The following is a 17,073-nucleotide window of genomic DNA, read 5'->3' as shown; positions in this document are numbered from 1 at the left end:
CAAAGAATATATTCCCGTATTTTATCTGTTTTTTTTATGTATAATCAGTTTTGAAATGTTATTAATGTACTTCTGTTTATGCAAATCTTGTGTAAAAAAACATGACTTGTTATTGATATCAATAGATGTGATATTATAGGCCATGAATTTTGAATTTAATATGTGAATTATGTGTCAGCTCTCTGCAGGTCCCCATTTTTTTGGGTCTTAATAAGTGATTTATGTATATTATAAGATTGTGTACCTGCAGAGATTAAGCTGTCACAATAAATCTGCTATTTATTAACAATGACTTTGTGTATATTATTATTGCATTTATTTTTTGCTTAGAATAATTATATATATGATCTATTCTTGATTCATGTTACTTCATTGATTGGGAATGTCAGATCTGGTGCTAGGTTATTATAGGTCCCCTATTTGGGATTTTACCCTATTTCCATGACATTTAATACAATCATATACATATATATATCTAGCTGCACTCACTCAAAGTCCCACAATCCCCTCTGTTTTTTCCATATTTCATTAGGGATGGAGACAGCTAGATACTCTACCCATGTGGCAGATCTATCCCCCGTTGCTTGCCCTAGTACTTTTTGGGTGGAAGACACCCGCTTTTTAGGTCTGCCACATTTTGTATACCCCTCCACACGCATAGGAAGGTTCCCCCGATTCCTTATAATTAAAATATATATATTTACTAATTTATCCTTCATTTTTAGTCCTTACACTTTATGTGTTTATATAAACCCCCCTCCCCTTTTTTATTTTTGAGTAAATAGTATCCCTTTTTTAGATTATCATCAAAGTCCCAGATCGATATGGAAGGTCAGGTCCCTGTGTTCGGGTTCCCTGCACCGGGGCTGCGATGGTATTTAGCTGCCGCTCCCTTCGCCTGTCTCTGCTCATTACATCCAGGCTGGGGGCGTGGCTGTGCTACTACCATCGGCGCCATGCACAGTAGACCAGCGGCGCGGCGTCCCTCCGTCACCGCGTCGCTATGGTGACTGATATCCATCTGCATCGGAGGCGGTCCTCTCCGACCAACATCCGGCCCTTTGACCGGATGTGGGTGGGTCTGTTGTCCGTCCATATATATCTGACGCTGACATGGCGTTGGCGAGGATTACATCCAGATCTGGGGAGATGCAGTCTAGTTACAAACTTCAGCCTTTTATCTTATCAAGTAAACATTGGTAAGTCCCTGCACATCAAACTTGTGGTAGCCTGGCCGTCTATATGCAACACTATCCGGCTCATTTATTGCATGCCTCTGTTTTTCTTGTTTATGCACGTTCTACTTGCTATTTGGGATGACTATAAGTTTCCTTGAAGTCCTTCTTCTCACAACGGTTCTGATTTTTCTCCCAAGCTTGCTCTTTCATTCTGGAATCACTTCTAATATCACCTGGTAACACAAGTAACCTTTTTCACTTTCATCTGCCCCCTTCACTCACTTAATTGTTTCACCTGTCCACTACTATGTTTTGACACCTCTTGTTTGAGATCCCTTTCTGGTATCTCCTGAGTGTCGGCACTGTCTCTGGTGGCTTCCTGACTCCTATCGATCACTTATAAATGTTTCTTATATCCAGACACATTCTTTTTCCGCCTTACAAAATATATCTTCACTCTATTAGAAGAATCAAAACTAAATCAAGTCTATCTTATTATATATTTTCAGATTCTACTGATATCGAATTATTTACGATTTCGTTTTTTGACTATTTGCCTGGTTTCTTATTGATTCCTTCGTTTCCATATGGCATTTTTACTCTTTCAATGCTCCTCCCCATTTTATTGGTTGTTATCCATGCTTCAGCCCCGGGTCAGGCGTATCTCGGCCCAGCCCTATACCTCCTCTCTGGGATTGGACTTTTGTAGACATGACACTGTTCAAGGTAGTTGTCAATTCCTTATATACTTTGACATACATCCCTATCTCTCCCTGTGTCTACATCATTATTCTGATATATATCCAAACTTATATTTTCAGACATACAATTTAGTTCCTATGCTCCTGATGAGTGGACGGAGGTCCACGAAACGCGTCGAGCCTACAATTACTCAGCCATCATGTATAAGTCTGTCAAAATGAAAAATCATGTATTTACAAAGAATATATTCCCGTATTTTATCTGTTTTTTTATGTATAATCAGTTTTGAAATGTTATTAATGTACTTCTGTTTATGCAAATCTTGTGTAAAAAAACATGACTTGTTATTGATATCAATAGATGTGATATTATAGGCCATGAATTTTGAATTTAATATGTGAATTATGTGTCAGCTCTCTGCATGTCCCCATTTTTTTGGGTCTTAATAAGTGATTTATGTATATTAAAAGATTGTGTACCTGCAGAGATTAAGCTGTCACAATAAATCTGCTATTTATTAACAATGACTTTGTGTATATTATTATTGCATTTATTTTTTGCTTAGAATAATTATATATATGATCTATTCTTGATTCATGTTACTTCATTGATTGGGAATGTCAGATCTGGTGCTAGGTTATTATAGGTCCCCTATTTGGGATTTTACCCTATTTCCATGACATTTAATACAATCATATACATATATATATCTAGCTGCACTCACTCAAAGTCCCACAATCCCCTCTGTTTTTTCCATATTTCATTAGGGATGGAGACAGCTAGATACTCTACCCATGTGGCAGATCTATCCCCCGTTGCTTGCCCTGAGACCTTTTCTTTTTTTATCTAGGAATGCGTTCTTTATAACCCTTCTCCAAAAGCTGTACAAGTTCCTTTTTAAATGCAGAGGTAGGATTATTGGGTAAATCTCTGTATATGTCGTGATCACTTAGGATTCTATTCATTTCTTGGAGGTAATCCCCTTTGTCTAAAATAACAATTCCTCCTCCCTTATCAGCAGAGCGTATAACCAAGTCCTTCTGTTCGCATAAGGACTTTAACCACTTCCCGCCCGCCCTATTACAGAATGACGGCGGGAATGTGGTTGTGTTATCCTGACCGGACGTCATATGACGGCGGCAGGATAACACAGCTCTGGGCGCCCCCCAGGGGCGCGCAGAGCGGCGATCGGTGATGCGAGGTGTCAGTCTGACACCCTGCATCTCCGAACTCGGTAAAGAGCCTCTGACGGAGGCTCTTTACCATGTGATCAGCCGTGTCCAATCACGGCTGGTCACATAGTAAATAGGAACAGCCGTTGATCGGCTTTCCTTAGTTCGTGCCTGACAGGCACGAGTAAAGGAGCGCCGATCGGCGGCTCCCCTGACGGGGGGGGGGGGGGGTCGGCACTGGTAATCAGATCATTGATTATCAGTGCAGACCCTCGGGGGGGGGATGCCACTAGATCCACCAGGGATGCCCACTATGACCCCAGGGATGCCCACTATGGCCACCAGGGATGGCAATCAGGGCTCAGGGAGCCCCCCATTGCCCTCTCCATCAGTGCTGCCCACCAGTGCCCTCCCTATCAGTGCTGCCCACAAGTGCCCATCATTGCCATCCTTTAGTGTAGTCCATCAGTGCCCATTATTGCCCACCGGTTCCGCCTATCAGTGCCCATTAGTGCCCATCAGTGCCGCCCGTCAGTGCTGATCAGTGCCCACCAGTGCCGCCTATCAGTGCCCATTAGTGCCCGTCAGTGCCACCTATCAGTGCCCGTCAGTGCCACCTATCAGTGTCCATCAATGCCGCCTATCAGTGCCGCCTATCAGTGCCCACCAATGCTGCATATCAGTGCTACCTATCAGTGCCACCTATCAGTGCCACCCCATCAGTGCCACCCCATCAGTGCCTCCTCATCAGTGCCTGTCAGTGCAGTCTCATCAGTGCAGGAAAAAACTTATTTATTTACAAAATTGTATAACATAAACAAAAAAACTTTTTTTTTTTTTTCAAACTTTTCGGTCTTTTTTTATTTGTTTAGCAAAAAGGAAAAATCCAGAGGTGATCAAATACCACCAAAAGAAAGCTCTATTTGTGGGGGGAAAATGACATAAATTTGGTGTAGGTACAGTGTTGCATGACCGCGCAATTGTCATTCAAAATGCAACAGCGCTAAAAGGGGAAAATTGGCCTGGGTGGGAAGGGAGGGAAGTGCCCTGTATTAAAGTGGTTAAACCAGCATTGACCTTTGGTTGCCCATGAGTTCTTTTGGGAGGTAGATTGTCTAAATCTTTCAGAGCCAAATCCTTAAAGACATTGATGGCTGGCGATATCTTTAATTAAAGGGTAAGAGATCAAATATCTCTGGATATTGATCTTCCTAATATACTTATGGATATCAATAAAAGTATTAAACAGATCTAGTTTTTTGGGGGGAGCGAAACAAAGACCATTATCCTGAGTTACTTTTTCCTCAGTACTCAATTGTTTACTACTGAGATTGATACTCCCTGATTAGTTATGTTCTCCTTCTTTTTCCAATGAGTTCTTCGCCCCCTCTGGAACCTCTCTTTGCTCTGGGCCCCTTTTTCGTTTGTGAAAATCCTTATGAAAAACCTGATCTCCGTTAGGATTTTGTTGGTTATAATAATATGGAGGATGTTCATAGTTGTCAGTATCACCCTCTCCATATGATTGATATCCATAAGGATGGGTATCTCTAGTTGGGAAGAATCTGTTATGGGTAAAAATAGGTGGTCAGTTAGAATGACAGGTATGTGGATTATGGGATACCCCACTCTCCTGTCAGGGAAATAGCCGTAGGAGAACTGGCAACCTTGCCAGTTATAGCAATGGACGCTCCTGGCTCAATTGACATAGCCCTCTGCTGGCCTATAAAAGGTGGACATAGGATCAGACTCATTGCTGGATTATCTCTCAGCTTCCCTGTGTTCATGTGCTTCCTGTATTCTGTTTGGATTTCCTGTTGTGACCTTGGCTTGTTCTTGACTCCGTTTGATCTCCTGCTCCTGGTTTGACCCTTGGCTTCTTCCACTGACCTTGGCTATTCTGGTTGTCTCCTGTGCATGACCTCGGCTTGTACCACGGTACCCGCTGCCTGCTCCAATCCCAATCCCTGGTCAGTTCCTATCTCCGCTACCAGAAACTATTCCTCGGCACAAGGTAGCCGCCTGCTCCAGAGCCCTTGAAGACTCTAACCCTGCTGTGGTTCCAGTGTGTTCCAGTTCACTCTCGGATTGCTCCTGGATCTACCTACACCCTCTGTACCATCTCCAGGGGTGTGCCACACTAAACCGCAAGGGTAGCCCTCTCAGCATCTCGGCCTCAGATCAGGTAACCCTGACATCTCCTCATACATAACAGGGGAACCTCTATCATAGAACTCATTAGTTTTATACTTGTTATAATAGGCCTGGGAGTTAAAATGATGATTAGAACTAGAATGTTCTTACCCCCCCCCCCTTCTATTAGGGTTGGAACCTCGGCCTCTATTCTGAGTATTGGGAGTTAGGACACTAGGAGGTCTCCCTGTTGTCAGGAAGAGTTTTCTCTGTGGTATGGTCTGCCATCCCCATAGGTTTGCATAGAGCCAGTATTAGGATATGGGTTACTGTTATTTCTAGTACAATTGTTTTGAATGTTGGGAGTCGTGGGTATGTCGGAAGAACCAGACGGTATTGTCTGGCTTTTGCCAACTGTACACTAACCCTGACTTATAATCTCCCGCTTCTCAAGTGTATTTTTTTTTGCTTTTTATTTCTTTGATCTTTCTCCTCTTTTTCCAAATAACTTTGGAGATTAGAGAGAGAGAGAGAGAATTATATTCTTTAGTATTTTTAAAAGGAACAAGTTTGTCCTTAAAATCTTTGATTTTTGTTGATGTTTGACAATCTGTTCCTTTTCTTTGTAATTAAAAATCCTACACATTTGGTGCCAGCGTCATTAAAATACCTAAACCAGGAGTCTAGGTCTGTGTCACCCTGTTGGGGATGAACATTCCACCTAAGACTTTTAGGTATCATTTGCTTAGACATATAATGTTCTAAAAATGCTATGTCCCATTGTAGATGTAACTATATACCAATAAGTTTTTAAGTCTAAGATATAATCCCCTATTTCAGTGTCACTACTTGTGACAATAAAGACACCTTCAGTATTAAAAGATTTTATAGCTCTAAAGTCAAATACGTATGTGCGTGCCAAATTACACAAAGAGCAAAAGGACTGCAGCAGTAAACAGTGTTCAATACAGTGAAAAAAGTAAAAGATAATTACCGCACTGAATGTCAGTACAACACTTGAACTATTGCAAACAGTAAACAATATAAACAATACTAATTGTTTATATTAACTAATAATGATCATTAGTTCATGTTAATGCCCCTGTGGCAAACAGTATGTGGGCAGAATTATAAGTTCGTTCACTGTGAGGATTAATGAACATATAGCCAATATAAAGAAAGGGGTAACTAACCATAGCGTCCCAAAGCATTAACGAAAACATCACAATTGTGTTCCAAAAGGCATGCAATTTGTCATTATTGACAAATATATTCCACCATGGAGGGGCACGGCTTGCACTAGGGGTGTCTCACGTCTTGAGACGTTTTGGATCTATGAATTGCGTTCTTACTACCCATTTGGGATGATTATTGAATGGAATAATAATGCATTCATCAATAAGTCATGATTTATGTATGTATGTTATTCCATTTTTATGATTCACACAGAATACTACTTCTGATGTTTATTTTTTTACTGCCAGTTTTATGTGCGATATTTGAATGGGTTGTTGAACATATTGATCTAATTGTACATGACCCATGAAGACCAACAACAGCATCTCCTTTTGTCTGTTCTATTTTGTGGGTTTATTCACTTTTAACACACCTTTATAATTTTTCCATATATACATATATTTAATATAATTCTTAAATCCTCACACACACTAGTTTATTTTCATTATATATATTTTGTTATATATTTCTCACATTTTCATTTTTTTATTGTTCATTTTTTATTGTAACTCACAAGCTGAAACATGTACAGTCCAGCCTTTAGAAGCATAGTGCCCTATTGTCTGTGCACTAAGTGTGGGCCGTCTAGTTGATGTCCTTACTCCTGGCTCTTTCCGGGCTTTTATGTCTGGTAAAAGCTTACTCCACGATTGGCCTGTGTCTATAGTGGTATTGATGACCTCTATATCTTGAGTATCGGCCCATTAGAAATAAGGATATTATTACGATATCCAATAGTGATGATGCGGCGCTCAAAATGAGGCTTGATGCGGTGTTGAAAACGAGGCTTGATACATGGGACATAGCACCTCCTCGTTTCCGCAGACAGTCTCCACCCACCGACGGTTGGAAATGAGGCTTGGATCGCGTGTGATCCAGGCTCTGCACTAAATTCTTCATGGCCATATACAAGCCCTATACTAATACCAATGCTTGAATATTTATAGTCTGTATGACCTTTGAATTTAGGTCTTATAGAAATTCCTTTTCTTTGTCCATTCACTTATTCTAACCCCAGAGTGAGAGTGAGGCTTGGAAGGCACGCACGAGCACCATCTTGGAAAGATACAGGAAGTGAATTTCCTCTCACAGAGACAAACGGAGTCACAAACTGTTGGTCTTGATTAGGGTCATATTTTTTATTTTTTTATTATCAGGTCGCAGTGGCATTGACAGTAGCACACCCTAGATGATGTCTAAGCAGATGAAACGCGTTGGATCGAGTCTTGTCCATGCTACTGCGGATTGATGCTGTATACAGACCTATTTTGAAAAGCGCTTTTTTATTCTACCTAACTATAAGTGTTCTGAACTTTTAATAAATACCTTCCCTTTACAGTTTTACACTATGGGGAGCATTTTTGTTTCCATTTCATAAAGGTTTTATCTACTATGGGAGAGTATACATCTACTACATATACCCTGATTGATACAAGAAACTGAGACTGATGTGAGGGGCTATTCAACATCTTCCCTGGTATACCAGGTGTACATACACCAACGCAAGAGTCGACCTGCTAGGCGTACGCCAAACTGGGTCCACTCACTTTGGTAAGCCTCCTTAAACGATTGGTGGTGGATTGTGTCACAACAATTTTGTCTTAAGTCATCGTTTGGAGCACGTGTTTGGAGAATTCTGGTTTTACGTTCTTTGTGGCAATAAGATCATTTTTTCATCGTTTTTTGACATATCACTCTTGAATTTTTGTGTATCTGTTTATCACATCTTTATATTTTTATATTTTTTCACCATTTGTTTAGCCTATTTATGTTACTCTGTTAGGTTCATTATCATTAGTTCATGTTAATCATGTTTAGCGCTGCACATATTGTTTATATTTCTTACTGTTTGCACTAGTTCAAGTGTTGTGCTGGCTGCTGTTTTTGGTTTTAGGACATTTCGTGGTAATTACCTTTTACTGCTTTCACTTGTCTGGAATTAAAATGCTTTTTCTGTTTTGATGCATTTTTTATTAGTTTTAATATAGCAGTACAATATACTGTATAAAAAGGCAGAAATACATGGGGGAAGGGAAGTACAATGTACATGGGTTAGATATTTACATTAAGTATTACAAGAGTTGTAAGAAGGCAAAAGTGGTAGACAGATTGAGACAGCGAGGGCATAAGATTGCGTTTTAGATATGTAATTTGTGTCAAAGTAACCATGTGCCCCCTAACCTCTTTGAATGAGAACAAGTCATTGAGAAAGGTAATATTGTATGTTGTAAGAAAGTACGAAGAAAACAAGGAATAAACCAAAGGAGAAAACAAGGCAGAAAGGAGGGAGTGCAAAAATATAGGGAGGGGATGTCCATTGCATCATAGTTCTTTTAAGACTTTATATGTTATACCAGACACACCACACACTGATGATGATAATGGCATATGACCCAATGAAGATCAAATAAAGACGGTATAACAGAGAGTCCAACACATAGCCAATTTGCACCCACTGTTCTTCATGTGCCTGCAGCTGATGCTTACTTTCTAACATTTCTCTCACCATACGAAGATTCTGGCTGATAAGTGCCAGTTGCCTTTCTGCACCAGGGCACAGAGCTTCTGGTGGGAGCAGTTCCAGAATTGGTAGTGAGAAATCCTTGTGCTCTATGGAAAGAAAAAGACAACATAATGTCTGTAAGTATGTCCACATTATGTCTGTAAATATTTTTTTTTTTTTTTAGTACACAATTTATTTCATCTGAGTTACCTTGAAATTCTTGTTTAATATACAGTAGTTGGAAAGTACAGTATGATGCCTTGTTCTAATGGCCTGATGCTTTTCCAGATGATGGCCAGGCATCCACTCTGTCATCTAATGAGGGGTGGTGGTGAAGTGCAATGTGAAAATATAACTAATCTCTGCCCCATGTTCCACTAATGTTCTAATTCAAACAGTTTGCCTAGGTGCCATCATCCCCTTTTTCTGTTTGCCTCTATTAGGGAACATAGTTGTAAAAGGGTGAAGGTGACATTTGCCAGGAAGCCATTTGTTCTTTATATAAAGCACACTTGCCAGTTGGGTTTGCCTGCACATTTATCAGCATTGCCATAATTTGTCAACAGAATTGTGCTCACTATACTATTTACCATGTTGATAATTTGACAAATTTTACATTCACCTAAAGCAGTATTACACCCAAAGCAAACATACATTATATATGTGATGACTGCATCTTTCTTAGGTTTTCCTTCTATTATTGTCACCTGGTCATCCAGCCAGGTCTGTTTTTCAAAAGAACAATCTGTCCCGAAAATGTAGCAGTTACAGGGATGGGACAAACAATTAACCACTGACAATGGTGCTTAAAATAATCAGCTTTTATTGATTTTTGTAAAACCTTTATCCCAAAAGAAGGAAAACTTTTGCTGTTTGGCTTCAGTTTCTTAGTGTATTTAAATCTGCTCATACATCTAACACTCCTGTCTCCCAAACTGGCAATGCTCCTGTCCAAATGTACCCCCTGTGCTCATTCATCCAAAGTTGGGGAACCTAATACAAGAGGTGTGCTACTGTCAGGATCACACAATTCTGTAAGAGTGAAGTTCAGCACTATGACCAGTAGGTCTCCATTGAGTAGTTTACAATGGAAATGCAAAGATTTTCTACTTTAGCCAAAGAAATGTGTAAAATCAATGTGCTAAGCAGTATTAAACCTAAAACCAAAAATGTAATTGTGGTAAAAATGGTCTAAATTGTCTCCGAGAATCTTTATCACTAAAAATGAAATAAATATTTAAAAAAGCAACCATGCCTGCTTATAGTTTAAAACCTATCTTCCTTGACATACATACTAATGTGCAAAATGTATAGGCAGGTGTGAAATAATGCTGTAAATTAGGAATGATTTTGGAAATAGAAGTGTTAATAGTTTTTATTTTTATCAATTAGCCAAATGCAAAGTAAATGAACAGAAGATAAATCTAAATCCAATCAAAATTTGGTATGATTACCCTTTGCCTTCAAAACAGCATCAATTCTTCGATGTACACAGTGTTTGTGCACACAATTTTCAAAGGAACTTGGCAGGCAGGTTGTTTCAGACATCTTGGAGAACTAACCACAGATCTGTGAAAGCAGGCTGTCTCAAATTCCTCTGTCCGTTCATATAATCCCAGACAGACTTGATGTTAAGATTGGGGCTCTGTGGGGGCCAAACCATCACTTTCAGGATGTCTTGATTTTCTTTACACTGAAGATAGTTTTTAATGACATTGGCTGTATGTTTGGGGTCATTGTATTGCTGCATAATAAATGTGGGGCCAATCACACACCTACCTAATGGTATGGCATGATGGATAAATATCTGCCTGTATTTCTCAGCATTGAGGATACCATTGCTCCTGACCAAATTTCTAACTTAATTTGCAGAAATGCAGCCCCAAACTTGTAAGGAACCTTCGCCAAGGTTCACTATTCCTTGCAGACACTCATTATTGTACCACTTTCCAGCCTTTTGGTGAACAAACTGCCTTTTGCTACAGCCAAATATTTCAAAATTTTTACTCATAAGTCCAGAGCACCTGCTGCCATTTTTCTGCACCACAGTTCCAATGTCCTCATGCATAGCTGAGTCAATAGTTGAGACGAATAGCCTTGTTTCCATGTTGGAGGTTTTGCTTTTTGACCACAATTCTTCCATGAAGACCACTTCTGGTCAGACATCTCCAAACAGTAGATGGGTATACCTGGGTCCCAATGGATTCTTCCAGTTCTGTGCTGATGGCACTGTGGACATCTTCCAATGATGTCCTCAATGCTGAGAAATACAGGCAGATGCTTATCCATCATGCCATACCATCAGGGAGGCGTATGATTGGACCCAAATTGAATATGCCTCAGGACAACAACCCCAAACATACAGCCAATGTAATTAAGAACTATCTTCAGTGTAAAGAACAAGAAGTCCTGGAAGTGATGGTTTGGTCCCCACTGAGCCCTGATCGCAACATCATTGAGTCTGTCTGGTACAGGGCCGTCTTTAAGGTGGGGCAAAAGGGGGCAGCTGCCCTGGGCCCAATCATTGTTGTAGGGCCCAAAGAAGCTGAGAAGCTTGAACCCGTTCTGCTTGCAAATAGTTTATAATAGGATTTGGCTATCACTCAAGAGATGAGGGCATAATTGAATGTTTGGGCCTTAGTGATTGGTTGGGTGTTATGTCTGCACCCTGTCAGTGATTGGCCAGCTCAGTAAGGTATACCTTGTCTGGAGAGAGCGCCTGTCAGTCCTGGGCACAGTCACACCAACCCCTCTGCCTCACCATGTCAGACAAGCCGCAGACCATCGGCCCCCTGAAGAACTTCTCTACCGGAGAGTTTGGCGGGGTGTGCCTGGTGCTAGCCTGACATCCTCTGAACACTATTAAGGTGAAACTGCTGGGGAGAGGGGGGGGGGGCAATGCAAGGGTCTGTGGAGGGAAGGGCTCCTGTGAAAGATGAAGATTGCAGATAGTTTTAAATGTCATTGAGTAAATACAATGCAATAACGTATTGTTTCATTGTATTTATGATTTTATTCATATGTAAATCAAAAGGTGTGATCATTGATCTGTGTATGACATCAGTTGAGGAACTCTTACAAGTAGGAAAAAAAAAATATATATATATATATATAGATAGATAGATAGATAGATAGATAGATAGATAGATAGATAGATAGATAGATAGATTGCAATGTTTGGGGAATCAGCTGGATCGCAGGACACAGGCGTTGCAACCAAAGAAATGTTTATTAACTTAAACAGGCTTCATAGCAGCAAAAAAAACACAACAAGGAAAAAACAGTCTTACCGACTTGAAGAGTTCAGAGCTGCTTTTGCAGTCAAACAGTCCCAACTTTTGAAGAGGGTAACTTCCCCTTGCAACAGGTTCCCAGTCAGCACACTGACATGCACCCTCTCGGCTGTACAAAAGTCCACCATCCACAGTCTCCTCTATGCTCCACCACACCCAATCTACAACTTCCTGTCCTTCTTAAACCCACTTCCTCAGATCAATGAGTTAACCCCTTTTGTTCCCTTAAAGGGACCAGAGCCCAAACAGAGGGGAAATATAGCGTCCTTCAAGGACCCACCCTCGACGACCTGTACATATCCCACCCCTCTGCCCCAACGCCAAGGAGGTGGAGGCAAAAGTGGAGCTATGACAATAGGCTCGTGAGAGGGCATCTGCATTTTGATGCTGTCTCCCAGCCCTGTGCTCCACTACAAACCTAAATTCCTGGACTGCCAGGAACCAACGGGTAATCCTGGCATTAGTCCCTTTACTTTGTCTCATCCACATTAAAGGAGCATGGTCCGAAATCAGCCTAAATTTCCTCCCCAAGAGATAATACCTGAGGGATTCTAAGGCCCACTTAATGGCTAGACACTCTCGCTCAACTATCCCATCGTTTTTCTCCGCTGGTGTCAGCTTCCTACTGAGGAAGACTACCGGGGGCTCCTCACCATAAACAACCTGTGACAGGACTGCTCCTAACCCCATATCTGAAGCATCAGTCTGGACAATGAATTCTCTTGAAAAGTTTGGCGCTATCAGGACAGGGTGTTGGCACAGTGCTGACTTAAGCTCCAAAAAAGCCCTTTCAGCATCTGCATTCCACTCAACCATGACCGACTTAAGACCCTTAGATCGGTCAGTGGAGCCGCCAATGTGGCAAAGTTGGGTACAAACCTCCTGTAGTATCCCACTATGCCCAGGAATGCACGTACCTGCTTCTTTGTTAGGGGGCAAGGCCAGTTCTGTATCGCCTCTACCTTGTTGACCTGAGGTTTTACCAGCCCTCTACCTACGATATACCCCAGGTATTTCACCTCCTCCATTCCCAATGCACATTTTTCTGGATTCACTGTGAACCCCTCCTTCCAAAGGGAGTCCAGCACTGCCTGGACTTTAGGCAAGTGTGATTCCCAGTCTCTGCTAAAAATGACTATGTCAACCAAATATATGGAGGCATACTCTCGGTGAGGTCGTAAAATGCTATCCATTGCTCGCTGGAAAGTGGCTAGAGCAGTTTGTAGTCCAAAAGGCATTCTTTTGTACTGAAAACTCCCCTCTGGGGTAGAAAAAGCAGTTTTCTCTCTGGCAGCCTTAGTCAGGGGGATTTGGCAATACCCCTTAGTAAGGTCTAAGGTGGTGATATACCTAGCTGGGCCTAGTCTCTCAATAAGCTCATCCACCCGGGGCATAGGGTAGGCATCAAACTTTGAAACTTCATTAAGTTTCCGAAAATCATTGCAGAATCGCAGAGTCCCATTGGGCTTTGGTACCAACACAATTGGGCTTGACCACTCATTCTGCGATTCTTCAATAATATCCAGGTCTAACATCTTCTTTACTTCCTCTGAAACGGCCTTTCTCTGAGCTTCCGGGATACGGTACAGCCGGACACAAACTTTGACCTCTGGTTCTGTGATAACATCATGCTCGATGACTGTAGTAAGACCTGGCAAATCTGAAAATTTCTCTTTATTTCTCTGCAAGAACTCCTTTGCTTGCTGACTTTGGATTTTAGACAGAGTATTTGCTACTTGGACACTCTCCACACCAACCTGAGGTTCAAGTCTTACACCAGCCAGGGAGGTCACCGGTTCCCTGTCCATTCAGGGCTTTAACAAGTTTACGTGATATATTTGATACGGCTTCCTCTTGCCTGGTTGGTGTACTCTATAATTTACCTCCCCTATTTTTTCCACAATTTCAAAGGGACCTTGCCATCTGGCCAAGAACTTACTTTCCACAGTGGGAATCAGTACCGCCACTCGATCCCCCACTTGGAAGTGCCTTATTATAGCGGCCCTATTATATACCCTCCGTTGAGCCTCCTGGGCTTTTTGCAAATGTACCTTGACCAGTGGCATCACACTCATGATCCTTTCCTGCATTTGGGAGACATATTCAAGAACACTCTTATGCTGAATAGGTTCACTTTCCCATTCCTCTTTAACAAAATCAAGCAATCCACAAGGTCTCCGCTCATACACCAACTCAAAGGGTGAAAACCCCGTGGAGGCCTGAGGCACTTCCCGAATAGCAAATAGGAGAGCTGGTAACAGGCAGTCCCAGTCTTTCCCATCTCTTTGTACCACTCTCTTGAGCATTGACTTCAGAGTCTTATTAAAGCGCTCTACCAAGCCGTCTGTTTGGGGATGGTAGACTGATGTGCGCAGCTGTTTAATCCAAAACAGCTTGCACACATCGACCATAACCCTTGACATAAACTGAGTGCCCTGGTCCGTGAGTATTTCCTTAGGAAATCCAGTCCGTGTGAACAAATGGAATAACTCCCGAGCAATAGTCTTTGGAATAACTCCCAAGCAATAGTCTTAGAGGAGGTATTCCGCAGGGGTAGCGCCTCTGGATATCAGGTGGCATAGTCAAGGATCACCAGTATATAGGAGTGACCTCGAGCAGACTTTACCAAGGGACCCACTATATCCATCGCTATCCTTTCAAATGGGACCTTAATTATAGGCAGAGGGACCAAAGGGCTACGGAAGTGAGTCACCGGAGCGGTTAACTGACAGCTGGGACAGGAGGCACGGTATTTCTTTACCTCTGCTTTCAGACCTGGCCAGTAAAACCGGTCGGTGATTCGTGCTTCTGTCTTCTCCATTCCTAGGTGTCCCCCTAAAACATCGTTATGGGCCAGGTCAAGAACATTCCGTTGATATTGATGGGGTAACAACAATTGTTCTACCACATTTCCTCTTATTTGGTTAACCCAATAAAGAAATTCATTGCATACTGCAAAGTGTGGCCATCGCTCATTTGCCCCTGGCTCTTGTGGAACCCCATTTACTACCACGACCTGTTCCCGTGCCCAGGCCAAAGTGGGGTCCTGCATCTGGGCAGTACCAAATGACCCCTGGGGAACACCCAAATCTGGTAGAGCAGGGGTAGAGGCCACTTCCTCCTCCTCTTCCCACAGCATCACCTGAAGTGGAGAAGGTTCCCCCCCTCGGTATTCAGGTTGGTCTGTGGACCATGTATTTTGGCATCCTCAACAGTTTCAATATTACTTTTATCCAGATCAACCTCAACAAAATGTGGCAGTTCAGGATTACTCTCCTCAACAGCAGGAACAGAGGGCGTTTCTTCCCAGTCTCTGGGCCGTTCATGTGGTTGTCCTTGTTCCCACAGTTTTGCAAACAATGGACAGTCTCGTCCTATGATCACATCATGCACTAAGTTTTCCACCACCCCCACCTCCTGAGTACCAGTGCCACATGCCGTGGAGATGGACACCAAGATGAGATGGTACTCTCTAGTGTCTCCGTGAATGCGCACACAACCCGTAATGTTTTGCTTAATGGGCAGATTCTCCCAATAACTCTGGGATGAACCAGGGTCACCATGCTTCCTGAGTCCAACAAATCCCTGGCAGGAAAGTGGTTTACTCGAAATTCACACTCAAACTTCCCCTCACCAAGATCCAGATGTGTTGTGCATGCTTTATGGGCATAAAAAGACCCCTTTTGGAGGACCCCGCATTCCATGGGCTCCTCTTGCAGTGGGCAGTGTGCCCAGGTATGGCCCCAGGAATGACACCGCCAACATTGTATATCCCCTACTTTCCGAGCGGGAACAGCCCTCTGAGGAGGCACAAGGAGCGACTCTTGGCCTTGTGGAATTGGTGCTCCGGGGTTCCGTGGGATTTCCATCCGAGCGGCTGCAGTTGATGATAGCAATCCGTCCAGGCCCTGATGCAGCAAAGCAGCCCCAAACCATGATGCCCCCACCACCATACTTCACAGTTGGGATGAGGTTTTGATGTTGGGGTGCTGTGCTTCTTTTTCGCCACACATAGTGTTGTGTGTTTCTTCCAAACAACTCAACTTTGGTTTCATCTGTCCACAGAATATTTTGCGAGTACTGCTGTGGAACATCCAGGTGCTCTTGCGCAAACTGTAAACGTGCAGCAATGTTTTGTTTGGACAGCAGTGGCTTCCTCTGTGGTATCCTCCCATGAAATCCATTCTTGTTTAGTGTTTTACGTATTGTAGATTCGCTAACAGGGATGTTAGCATTTGCCAGTGACTTTTGTAAGTCTTTAGCTGACACTCTAGGATTCTTCTTCACGTCATTGAGCAGTCTGCGCTGTGCTCTTGCAGTCATCTTTACAGGATGGCCACTCCTAGGGAGAGTAGCAGCAGTGCTGAACTTTCTCCATTTATAGACAATTTGTCTTACAATGGACTGATGAACAGCAAGGCTTTTGGAGATACTTTTATAACCCTTTCCAGCTTTATGCAAGTCAACAATTCTTAATCGTAGGTCTTCTGAGAGCTCTTTTGTGCAAGGCGTCATTCACATCAGGCAATGCTTCTTGTGAAAAGCAAACCCAGAACTGGTGTGTGTTTTTTATAGGGCAGGGCATTGGTAGCCAACACCTCCAATCTCATCTCATTGATTGAAGTCCAGTTGGCTGACATCTCACCCCAATTAGCTCTTGGAGATGTCATTAGTCTAGGGGTTCACATACTTTTTCCACCTGCACTGTAAATGTTTACATGGTGTGTTCAATAAAAACATGGCAACATTTCATTCTTTGTGTGTTATTAGTTTAAGCAGACTGTGATTGTCTATTGTTGTGACTTAGATGATGATCAGATCACATTTTATGACCAATTTGTGAAGAAATCCATATC

At 42.3% G+C, this 17,073-nt stretch overlaps 1 protein-coding gene across 1 annotated transcript in view; it reads right to left on the bottom strand.

Moving 5' to 3' along the window:
• Window positions 1-8,762: 8,762 nt before the first annotated feature.
• The window catches only part of LOC309550517 (5-hydroxytryptamine receptor 3A-like), a gene marked incomplete at both ends in the record, with an annotated part of 34,940 nt that continues 26,629 nt past the window's right edge, over window positions 8,763-17,073 (bottom strand). Inside the window, one exon of the mRNA XM_082250879.1 lies at window positions 8,763-9,031. Within this exon, the coding sequence (XP_082107005.1) occupies window positions 8,763-9,031 (269 nt within the window). The remainder of the gene's footprint in view (window positions 9,032-17,073) is intronic.

The sequence above is a fragment of the Pelophylax lessonae genome (genome assembly GCF_965119305.1).
Source record: "Pelophylax lessonae genome assembly, chromosome: 3".
Classification (NCBI taxonomy): domain Eukaryota; kingdom Metazoa; phylum Chordata; class Amphibia; order Anura; family Ranidae; genus Pelophylax; species Pelophylax lessonae.
This window is presented reverse-complemented; position numbering and strand designations above follow the sequence as displayed.